The sequence below is a fragment of the Marmota marmota genome, unplaced genomic scaffold (assembly GCF_001458135.2).
Source record: "Marmota marmota marmota unplaced genomic scaffold, marMar, whole genome shotgun sequence".
Classification (NCBI taxonomy): domain Eukaryota; kingdom Metazoa; phylum Chordata; class Mammalia; order Rodentia; family Sciuridae; genus Marmota; species Marmota marmota.
Genome location: NW_025999982.1, coordinates 32,222,666 through 32,235,018, shown reverse-complemented (window position 1 = coordinate 32,235,018; position 12,353 = coordinate 32,222,666). Strand labels below are relative to the sequence as shown.

Here is a 12,353-nt window from a genome sequence, read left to right as displayed (position 1 = left end):
CTAATAAATGAATTCAGCAAAGTGGCAGGATATAAAATCAACATGCATAAATCAAAGGCATTTCTGTATATCAGCGACAATCCTTCTGAACTGGAAATGAGGACAACCACCCCATTCACAATATCCTCAAAAAGATAAAATACTTGGGAATCAACCTAAGAAAAGAGGTGAAAGATTTATACAATGAAAACTACAGAACCCTAAAGAGAGAAATAGAAGAAGACTTTAGAAGATGGAAAAATATACCCCGTTCATGGATAGGCAGAACTAACATCATCAAAATGGCGATATTACCAAAAGTTCTCTATAGGTTTAATGCAATGCCAATCAAAATCCCAATGGCATTTCTTGTAGAAATAGAGAAAGCAATCATGAAATTCATATGGAAAAATAAAAGACCCAGAACAGCAAAAGCAACTCTAAGCAGGAAGTGTGAATCAGGCGGCATAGCAATACCAGACTTCAAACTATACTACAGAGCAACAGTAACAAAAACAGCATGGTACTGGTACCAAAACAGGAGGGTGGACCAATGGTACAGAATAGAGGACCCAGAGACTAATCCACAAAGTTACAACTATCTTATATTTGATAAAGGGGCTAAAAGCATGCAATGGAGGAAGGATAGCATCTTCAACACATGGTGCTGGGAAAACTGGAAATCCATATGCAACAAAATGAAACTGAATCCCTTTCTCTCGCCATGCACAAAAGTTAACTCAAAATGGATCAAGGAGCTTGATATCAAATCAGAGACTCTGTGTCTGATAGAAGAAAAAGTTGGCTCCGATCTACATATTGTGGGGTCGTGCTCCAAATTCCTTAATAGGACACCCATAGCACAAGAATTAATAACAAGAATCAACAAATGGGACTTACTCAAACTAAAAAGTTTTTTCTCAGCAAGAGAAACAATAAGAGAGGTAAATAGGGAGCCTACATCATGGGAACAAATTTTTACTCCTCACACTTCAGATAGAGCCCTAATATCCAGAGTATACAAAGAACTCAAAAAATTAGACAATAAGATAACAAATAACCCAATCAACAAATGGGCCAAGGACCTGAACAGACACTTCTCAGAGGAGGACATACAATCAACAAGTACATGAAAAAATGCTCACCATCTCTAGCTGTCAGAGAAATGCAAATCAAAACCACCCTAAGATACCATCTCACTCCAGTAAGATTGGCAGCCATTATGAAATCAAACAACAACAAGTGCTGGCGAGGATGTGGGGAAAAGGGTACACTTGTACATTGCTGGTGGGAATGCAAATTGGTGCGGCCAATTTGGAAAGCAGTATGGAGATTCCTCGGAAAGCTGGGAATGGAACCACCATTTGACCCAGCTATTCCCCTTCTCGGACTAATCCCCAAAGACCTTAAAAGAGAGTACTATAGGGATACAGCTACATCGATGTTCATAGCAGCACAATTCACAATAGCTAGACTGTGGAACCAACCTAGATGCCCTTCACTAGATGAATTGATAAAAAAAAATGTGGCATTTATACACAATGGAGTATTACTCTGCACTAAAAAACGACAAAATCATGGCATTTGCAGGGAAATGGATGGCACTAGAGCAGATTATGCTAAGTGAACCTAGCCAATCCCTAAAAAACAAATGCCAAATGTCATCTTTGATATAAGGAGAGCAACTAAGAACAGAATAGGGAGGAAGAACATGAGAAGAAGATCACCATTAAACAGGGTCGAGAGGGGGGAGGGAAAGAGAGAGAGAAGGGAAATTGCATGGTAAAGGAAGCAGACCATCATTGTTATACAAAATTACATATAAGAGGAAGTGAGGGGAAAGGGGAAAAAAAATAAGAGAGGGGAAATGAATTACAGTAGATGGGATAGAGAGAGAAGATGGGAGGGGAGGGGAGGGGGGATAGTAGAGGATAGGAAGGGCAGCAGAATACAACAGACACTAGTATGGCAGTATGTAAAAAAGTGGATGTGGAACTGATGTGAATCTGCACTATGTATACGGGGTGAAAATGGGAGTTCATATTCTGCTTGAATCAAGTGTATTAAATATGATATGTCAAGAGCTTTATAATGTTTTGAACAACTAATAAAAAAAGCTTGTTAAAAAAAGCAGTCAAATTTTTCTTAATTTTTGCTGATAGTCCTTTAATCAAACCATAAATTTCTATGAGTTTAATGACCTCAGAACCATAAATACAAAGGATTTGAGATAATTTGGTTTATTGAGTTTTCCTAGGCTTTTCTAAAAGGATTTAAGCTTCATGGTTTTGTGATGTTATTAAAATTAAGAATACAACTTTCAAATCCATATCCTTGTTCTTGATTTCCAAATCTTATGTTCTTTACTCTATAGTAGAATATCTCTGGACATAGAAATGATGCCAGTTTATAACTAAAAAGAGCAGTAGCAGCTACAAAGTATAAAACTAAACTGTTTAAATCCAAAAATAAAATAAGACAACATAAAAGTATTCTTTTCAATTTATTTCCCAAAAGATATTTTCCTCATTATTTACTATTAGTAGTATGCAAGATTATTGAATATCCCAAACATACCTATATCAAATCAAACTGTTATAACATTTCATTTGTATTACTAGAGAATATTAAAACATGAATTAAATTGACCAATCAAAAGATACAGACTGGCCAAATAGATTTAAAACAACAACAACAATAAACAAGACCCAACTATATGCTCTTTATTAAAAACTCCACTAATAAAGATATTCCAGACTAAGCAATCAGTAAAAGAAAGCTATATTACACAAACGGAAAGCAAAAACAAGTGAGGAGTAGCTGTACTAATATCAGATAAGGCTGACTTTAAATTGAAAACTGCAAAAAGAGACAAAGACATCATTACATGTTGACAAAAGAATCACTCTAGCAAGGAGACATAGTAATTGTAAACATCCTTGCACCCATCACAGGACCATCCAAATACATAAAATAAATATTATTTGACATAAAAGGAGATAAAGACACTAATACATAAATAGTTGGGGACTTCAACACCCCACTTTCCCAAATGGATAGACTGTCCAAGCAGAAAATCAGCAAAAAAAAAAAAAAAAAACTATCTGGGTTGATCACATTCTAGAGCAAATGGACCTAACAGATATTTACAGAACATTTCATTCAAGGGCAACAGAATACATATTCTCCTCATTAGAACATAGAACATCTTCAGCATAGATCATATGTTAGGTCAGAAACTAAGTCTCAGTAAATTTCAAAAAACAGAAATGTCACGTATGCTCTCAGATCTCGATTGATTAAAACTACAAATCAACAATGAGAAGAGTGAAAATTGAATAACATGCTCCTAAATTACCAATGGGCAATAAAAAAAATAAAATAGAAAAAAAATGTTCTGGAAACCAATGAAAATGACAACACAGTATACCAAAGCCTGTAGGATACCACAAAAAAGGAAGCAAGAGAGAAGTTTATAGCAACAAGACATATATCAAAATCAAAAAGATATCTTAAACACCTAATAATATACTTCAAAGATTTAAGAAAACAACAAACCAAATCCAAAGTTAATAGAAGGAATGAAATTAAGAACACAGCATAAATAAATAAATAAAATTGAAATTGAAAAAAGAATAGAAAAGATCAAAATCAAAGTGTTGTGTGTTTTTTTTTTAAAGGATAAAACAAAAATCAACAAACTTTTAGCTGGACTAATCAAGAAAAAAGAAAGAAGACTAAAATTAAGAGGGAAAAAAAGAGACATTACATCTGATACCACAGAAATATGAAAGATCATAAGAAACTGGAAAATTTAAAAGAAATTGATTAATTCCTGAACACTTATGACCTATTTACATTGAATCAAGAAAAAAACACAAAATCTACACAGATCAATAATGAATAATGAGATTGAAGCATTAATTAAAAATTTCTCATCTAGGACCTGATGGCTTTATTGTTAAAACCTACAAAAGAATTAATTAAATCCTAAAAAAGAATTAATTCCAATTCTTCTTAAATTATTCCAAAAAAACTGAAGCAGAGAGAAATTTGCCAAACTCTTTACAAGACCAGGATTACCCTGAGCAAAACCAGAAAAAGACACAACAAAACTACAAAGGCAGATGCAAAAATCTCAATAAACTACAATCAAACCAACAGCACGAAGATCAAACACTATGATCAAGTGGAATTCATCCCTGGGACATAAGAACAGTTCAACATATGCATCTCAATAAATGTGATACAACACCAACAGAATGAAGGACAAAACCATATGATTGCTTCAACAGATACTAGATTCGACTTCCCTTCAGGATAAAACTTGAACTATATATGAAAAGCCAACAGCCAATATCATACTATACATAATAAGAAAAGGATATCCACTTCCACTACACTTATTTAAGATTAGGCAAGAGAAAAAAATAAAGAGGTTCCATACTGGAAATGAAGAAGTTAAATATCCACATTTACAAATGACATGATTCTATACATAGAAAAACCTGAATCTACTGCATCAGAAAACTGTTAGAACTTAACATTCTGTACAGTGGCAGGATACAAAATCAACATAGGAAAAAATGTGGCATTTTTATACAGCAATAATACACTTGTTGAAAAAAAATTAGGAAGCAGCTCCATTCATGATAGCAATAAAAATAAGTATTTAGGAATAAACTAAACTAAGGAAGTGAAAGATCTCAAAAAAATTATAAATTATTGATGAAAGAAATAATAATTGAGGACACAAGAAAAATGAAAAGATACTCCATGCTCTTGGAATGGAAGAACCAATATTTTGCCTAAAGCAAACTATAGATTTAATGTAATTCCCATCAAAATAGCAAAAACTCTACTTCTTTCCCTCCCCTTTCTTTTTTTTGAGGAGGTGGAGTGGGGGGTGCTTGGGCATGCTACACAAGTACTCTTACCACTGCCATATTATCAACCCCTAATGACTTTCTTCAAATAGAAAAAACAATCCTAAAATTCTTTTGGTACAATAAAAACCCAGAATAGCCAAAGTGATCCTGAGTGATTAAACACACACACACACACACACACACACACACACACACACACACACTCAGCTGGAGGCATCACAATATCTAACTTCAAAATATACTACAAAGCTATAGTAACTCAAGCAGTATGGTACTAGCATAAAAACAGACATGTGGAGCAATGGAACAGAACAGAGAACACAGAAATTAATCCATGCTCATGCACCCAACAGATTTTTGAGAAGGCTACCAAGAACTCAATGCAGAGAAGACACTCTTCAATACATGATGCTGGCAAAACTGGATATACATATGCAAAAGAATGAAACTAGATCTCTTTCTCACCTTACATAAAAATTCAACTCAAAATGATCAAAGACCTAAATGTTAAACCCAATATTATGAAATAACTTCAAGAAAAAAACAGGGCAAACACTTTGTGACAATGGTGTAGGTAAATTTTTTTAAGATAGGACTGTGAAGATAAAAGCAAAAAAGATAAAAAATCCACAAAGGGATTATATCAAAGAAAGAAACTTCGGCCCAGCAAAAGAAATCATCAACAGAATTAAGGGAGAACTTACAGATTGTGAGAAAATATTTGCAAACTTCATCCTACAAGGAACTGACATCCAGAATGTAAAAGGAACTCAAAAAGCTGAACATCAAAAACAAACAAACAAACAAAAATCCAATTAAAAAATGGGCTGAAGAACTAAACAGACATGTTTCAAAAGATGACTTATAAATGGTGGTCAACAAGTACATGAACTAATTAATTTCACTAATCAGTGAATTGCAAATCAGAACTACAATGACTTATTTCACACCAATTAGAATAGTTATCATAAGAAAGACAAAACATATATGCTCATAGGGATGTGGAGAAAAGTAACTTTTGTACAATGTAAATTAGTACAGTCATTATGGAAAACAGTATGGAAATTCCTCAAAATATGAAAAATAGATTATCTACAGACTAAAAACAGACTATATGATCTATCCCACTATTTGGGATATACTCCAAAGAGATAATGTCATTAACCACAAAGATAACTGCATCCCCATGTTTATTGTAGCACTATTCATAACAGTGAAAATTTGCAATGAATCTAAACACCCTGCAGGGGATAAATAAATAAAAAATAGTAGCATATTTATGAGGGAAAAATTTCCCTCAGTTTACCAACTAACTGAAATTGCTGTGCTACAATTTAATCCCATTATCTTATCTTCCATGCCAATGAAAACAAATGTTCAAACAGCAGTTTTTTCCCCTAATATTTAAAAGGTAAGCTGGTGTGGTAGGACACGCCTGTTAATCCCAGTGGCTCAGGAGGCTGAGACAGGAGGATCCCAAGTTCAAGGCTAGCCTCAGCAATGTAGTGAGATCCTGTCTCAAAATAAAGAGTAAAAAGGAATGGGGATCTGGCACAGTGGTAAAGTGCCTCTGGGTTCAATCCCAAGTACCAAAATAAATAAAATAAAAGGCAATATTTCCTCTTACTTTGGAGGCCTCTTAACAAATACATTTTGAATAATCATTTAGGAAGTTTGCCATCTTGTAATCATATACTTCTAATATAGTAAAAATCAATGTATATTACTATTTATAAGACATACATTTACATTCCATTTAATAATATATTTATGATCAATTCTTTAGAATTTCAATTTTTAGAGTTTGCACACCTACTACATTTAGCAAAATTGACAGGAAAATGTTAAAATAAAATATTTTTTCTTTAGATTGTTAGTACCTGAACTATTTGTTTATCGTTAAGGAAAAACAATGTTTAATTTTAGTAAAATTAATTACCATGAAAATTAATTAGAAATCAGCTCATTTCTAAAGACAAAGATATTTTAAATAATTTTTTAAGACATTAAGACTAATCTATTGCACCCAACAAATGTAAGCAAATATATTATTTTGCAATTCAATCAAAGGTAAGAATTGATAAACCCAGATTAGCCTGCTGGAAGATGAGATGACAGGGCTGAGGAGTCCCTTTGAAGGCCACTTTACACCAATCAGCCTACAGCTAAACTGCCAGCTGAACAGATGCTTGATCAAACTTACAAAGGCCCAGCCAGCTCTAACCAGCCTGTACACTAATGAAAAACAATGATGGGTGTTGCTTTATTTTTACTTAAGGAATCTTTGATTAGTATAAGGACACCCACTTTTCCTGATTTGCCTATAGTAATTCTGGTTTTCACCTGCTGTATGGACATATTATTATAAATAGGGCCTCATTTCACTATAAAAAGTATACTGATTTGTTCAATAAATCACATGGTCCTCCTAGCATAAAAGTTGTAGTTAACTTTCTTTTTGAAACTTGAATTACTTACACAATTTACAAGCGGTTTAAGATTTTAAACTAGATGCTCTGTGTAATGTACCCTTGTCTCTATTGGCGTTTCTACAATTGAGACAATCAAAAAGAAAAATTAACTATTAAGTTAACTAAGTTAGAATCTGAAATATAGCAGTGTAACTATTTCCTAATTTTAGAATCTTAAAGAGGATATTAAGGGGGAATAAAGTATATTAATTAACAAGATTATTAAGGAAGCCAGACAAATGAATATAGAAAAAAAGTCAATGTCTTCTTTTGAACTAAAAAATAACCAATTAGAAACTATAATGCAGGAAAACATTTGAATTAGAAAAAACAGATATAGCCAATTTATCTATGAAGAATCCAACATATTAAGTACAACAATAATGCACTAATAAAAAATGTAAAAAAAGAAAAAAGAAATTCAACACAATGAAATAATGACTAAAGTAAAACTGTCTGTTTTTCTTATTTCATACCTTGTTTCCAATACCTGATAAATAAAACACTATTTTCAAGGGATCATCTTAAGTAATGGAATATGAGAAATTAAGAATGGCTATTTATAAACAATGTTTTGTTAAGCTCCACTATAAAAAATGGTATGAAAGAATAGAAAGAAAGCTGCAAAGAGCCACAAAAACATATTTCTTCTATGAGTTATTTTTTCAGGGAAGTAATGCAGTTTATTCTGTTTAGACTAGTCTTTCATATATAAGATAAGCTAAAATGGATTGTGACATTGCTAAATTTTGTAGAAGTGATACAATGAGAACTAATTTTTAGGATGTATATAGAGATGCAACCGGCAGAGGAAGGAAAAAATAAATATATACCTAGTTTTTCTGTTGTTGGAAAATCTGACTACATAATTTTGTGTGTGTGAGGAGGAGAAAAGAGTAAGAAAATTGAAGCTAATGGCTAAAAGAAGATGCTAGTGAATATTAAATTATTTCATTTCTATCATTTTCTCTTAGAATTCATTTACTGAATTATTTATAATAGGGTGTCAAAAGTTATAAGAGAAACATTAACATGATTTTATTAAGCAAGGTGGTTTTACATATCAATGAACATTTATTAGACAAAAGAATAACATGGTTTTACTTCAAAAGAAAAGTAAGTAATTTTCCAAGTAAATTTCTTTACTTGGAAAGAAAAGTAAATTTACTTGGAATATAATTTGTTACATTAAGTAATAGTTACAATGTGTAATTTAAGTTTCATAACATTTCATAGTATAGCTTGAATGATTATAATTTTATAATATTTTGTTATAACTTTGTAATATAAAGGTCAGAGGAAGCCACATGCATATGAAAAGTATCTTCTAAATGGCAGTTAATGGTTTTCAAAGAAATTATTTTCTAGCTAAAGTAGTTCCTAGACTCAACTCCAACACTGCATTTTAAAATAAAGATGAACTTTTAGAAATCACTTTTTCAAAGAATAGGAATGTTTTTCTCCAACTCTTACATTTGAGCTGGCCTTCCTTATGACTTGTGAGAGACCAACGTGACTGAGTCAGACTCCCCGGCTGGGTGCTGAGGCGCTCAGTCACAGAAATGTGGCAGAGCTTTCCCCACCCTTCTTGAGTTCTAGGGATGGTGTCTCCTGCATGGGTGTGTCTTGCTACAGCCCCATGGGTGGAGCTACGCTCACCTGTTCCTTGGTAATATAACCCCTTGACCTGTTTAGGATAGAAATTTCCATGGAAGTGCCTTGTGTGTGTCCCCTTCTCTTACTGTGCCCTTGGGTGTGGTCTACCCAGATGTCAGACAACCTGCTGACAGTGGACATCATGAAGATAGATTCAGCTCCCTGAAACCTGACCCTTGCCTCATTTGAATAGCTTCTCCTCAATAAAAGGGGTCAGCCTGTGCTCTCACTCTCTCTCTTCCTATGGACCCTTAAGGTCAGAGGAGCCGTCACAGTGACCCCAAAGAAAAAGGCATTTGTGTCTCTTATGTGGTTATTTTGCGCAGCTCAGTTAGCCCAATTTACCTGGAGTGACCCCTGAGCCTTTTAATCGCAAGAACAGAAACCCGACAACTTTTCTTAGTCAGTACATTGTAGCCGAGTTGTAATAGTGTGCTGGTTCTAAACCTAGGTATTAAGAAGTCTCCTTGCATGGTTTCTTTGTCTTTGGACCCTTGCCTCCTTCATGAGAACATACTACAGAATGCAACTAGAAAACAGAGCTGAGTCTGCCCAGCTAAGCCCATTCTGCATCAGGTAGCACCCAGCCAACCTGCTAGCTGACTGCGGATTCATGAGTGAACCCAACAAAGATTAGTCATGCCAGCCCAGATCAGCAGAACTATTCAGCTAATCCACAGACTTGTGAACAAAACTTAACATTATTGTTGTAATGGCACTGAAGCTTTGTGTTTGTGGTTTGCTATTAGCTGCTGATAACTGCTGATAGCTGCATTACTGTAGCAAAATATAACAAATACAGAAATCAATAACTAGAATGTGTTAACTTGATAACTTGATGTGTGCTATATAGCAAAAACTTAAAATAAGAGGCACTGACTTTGGGGCCAAAATAACATTTCAGTTACAGAAGGTGGGAAAATAAGAGAAAATTCTAGGAAACTGGAAAAATGCCAACCCATGTGATATAGTTATGAAATATTCTACTTACAAAGAAGTTAGACAATGTACCTAAGAAACTTTTGGAACTGAGAAAACTAATTTCCAGGCAGAAAGCTGAAAAGGCTAACTAATGGCTCCTTGTTAAGTATAAGGTTAAGGAAAGGTTCAAGAAAGAAATGAGCAAAGAAAGAACTAGTCATTTTATAAGCAGAATCCAGAGAGAATATAGAAGAACCAGGACTTACTAGTTGAGAAATAAAGCTGCTTTTGTTTCCATTCTCTTATAAGACTTTCAAAGTAAGATGAAATCCTTGGACAAAGATCAAATCAAGGATATAACTGTAGGGTTTTCCCTTAAGATCACTAAGATAATTAAGGCAGGCTCTTAGCGTTTGGCAAAATGGTTTTTAGGATGTGTATGGTATGAGCCCACAGAATTCTGATTCCCAAGTAGTAGAAGTTTTATCTAGAGGCTAAGAAAATTTCAAAAAAAATTTTGGATATGGAAAGCATGGAATTTTAAATTTTAAATATTTAAAGCATGGAATAGACCATATTGGGCACACAGAATCCCGAAAAAGGTTTTTTAGTTTTCTCCAGTACTGGGAATTAAACTCAGGGTGCTTTACCACTCAACTATACCCAGAGCCCTTTTGAATTTTTTGAGACAGGGTCTTGCTAAGTTGCTGAGGCTGGTCTCAAACTTGCAATACTCCTGTTACAGCCTCCCAAGTAGCTGGGACTACAGACACGCACCAATGCGCCCAGCCACATTCTGTCACCAGCCTGGACTGCTGGCCAGCCCTTTCCACTTGCTTGGGTAAAAGACTACAGCAGAAATGACAGTGCTAATTCAAAGGGCCTTGCATCTTCTGCTCCTTTTCCTGAACTTCCGCCTTGGCCATGAGAACAACCCCAGGTTAGCCTGCTGAAATGTTAGACTACATGGAGCAGAGCATATCATAGCTGTTTTTACTTTTTCAATAAGATGGCAAAGCCAAGACCCAAAAAAAAAAACAAAAACCTTTTATCCTACCACTACCACCTCTCAGTACAGGCTTTCAGATTTATATCTGGAGTTACTGCAAAATGTCTCAGAACTATTCCCTATGCTGCTATTTCTTCTATAACCATTAATCTATTACAATCTTCATCATGTAAATGCTTGTTGTAACAGTGATAATTTTATTCTTACTACTGATGATTACCTAAATCCATAGTATCAACTCTTCTCCAGAATATTACAAGACCTTCAAAAACAAAATGATGATTACCTAAATCCATAGTATCAACTCTTCTCCAGAATATTACAAGACCTTTCTTCTGTAATTCTACTAGAAAATATCCAATTTCCTAAACATTTTTAAAAATAACATGCTCATTCCTAATTTCAAGACTTAGTCCCATTATTTTGATTCATACTGTTCTTTGCCAGTAAAAGGATCCCACACTTCATCCTTTGCCTGTCCAATTCTTATTCACACTTTGATCTTCTCTCTCCATATGAGTTTCCCAACAGACTAACCCAGAAATATGTCCTTTTGTTCCAATATCTAAAGCACTTCCTGTATATACTTATTGAAGTTTCATCTTGTGTGCTTTGTTATTCTATTAACTTATTTTTCTCATTACACTAAGCTTTTGAAGAGCAAAAATGGGAATCTTACATGTTTTCATTAAAGTCCTCTTAATGCTCAGTACAAATTCATAAAAGCATGTTGAATATATCAAACGTCATCACTAACTCCATGTGAATAATTCTCAAATATCTATTTAACAAATGCAATTTCTCAGAAAATAATTACTTGAATGTAGCTTACTGTTTTCCTTTTAAATGCTGGAACAAAAATATGCAATTAAATTTAACTTAAAGCTTTACATCTATCTTATGCAAAGTACATAATTTTAACATTAAAATACATACCCTCTCTGGAATAAATCCACATTGTAGAACTTATTTAGCTCTACGGAAAATTCTACCATTGCTTGAACTTCAGTCATTTTTAATTTATACCCAGAAGATAAACCTGGAAACAGCACCTTAGTTAAAGAAGGGGAGAAAAATATCATGAGTAGTACAATAAAACTTCCAATTTATAAAAAATGGAATAATTTAAACAAATTTCAGAATATGATACATAAGGAGAAATTAAAAATGAAACACACTGCTGGGTGTGGTGGCTCACTCCTGTAATACCAGCAACTTGGGAGGCTGAGGCAGCCAAGTTCAAAGCCAGTCTCAGCAACTTAGTGAGGTCCTAAGCAACTTATTGAGACTCTGTCTGAAAATAAAAATAAAAAAGGGTTGGAATATGGTTCAGTGGTTAAGTGCCCCTGGGTTCAATCCCTAGTACAAAATAAATAAAATAAAAGGCAATATTTCCTCTTACTTTGGAGGCCTCTTAACAAAAACTGA

General features: G+C 34.0%; 1 protein-coding gene across 13 annotated transcripts in view; it reads right to left on the bottom strand.

The window, feature by feature from the left end:
• Positions 1–12,353, bottom strand: part of Fam135a (family with sequence similarity 135 member A) — a 114,832-nt gene that overhangs the window by 92,706 nt on the left and 9,773 nt on the right. For 8 of the 13 annotated variants that reach the window (XM_048805617.1, XM_015487898.2, XM_048805619.1 and 5 more), the window contains one exon: positions 11,862–11,977. The exons of 2 other annotated variants lie outside the window; for them this stretch is intronic. In XM_048805617.1, the coding sequence (XP_048661574.1) occupies positions 11,862–11,938 (77 nt within the window). In that variant the 5' untranslated portion in view covers positions 11,939–11,977. Of the gene's footprint in view, positions 1–5,572; positions 5,647–11,861; positions 11,980–12,103; positions 12,164–12,353 lie in introns of those variants that run through there. 3 more of the 13 variants (XM_048805626.1, XM_048805616.1, XM_048805623.1) reach the window with 3 other exon arrangements.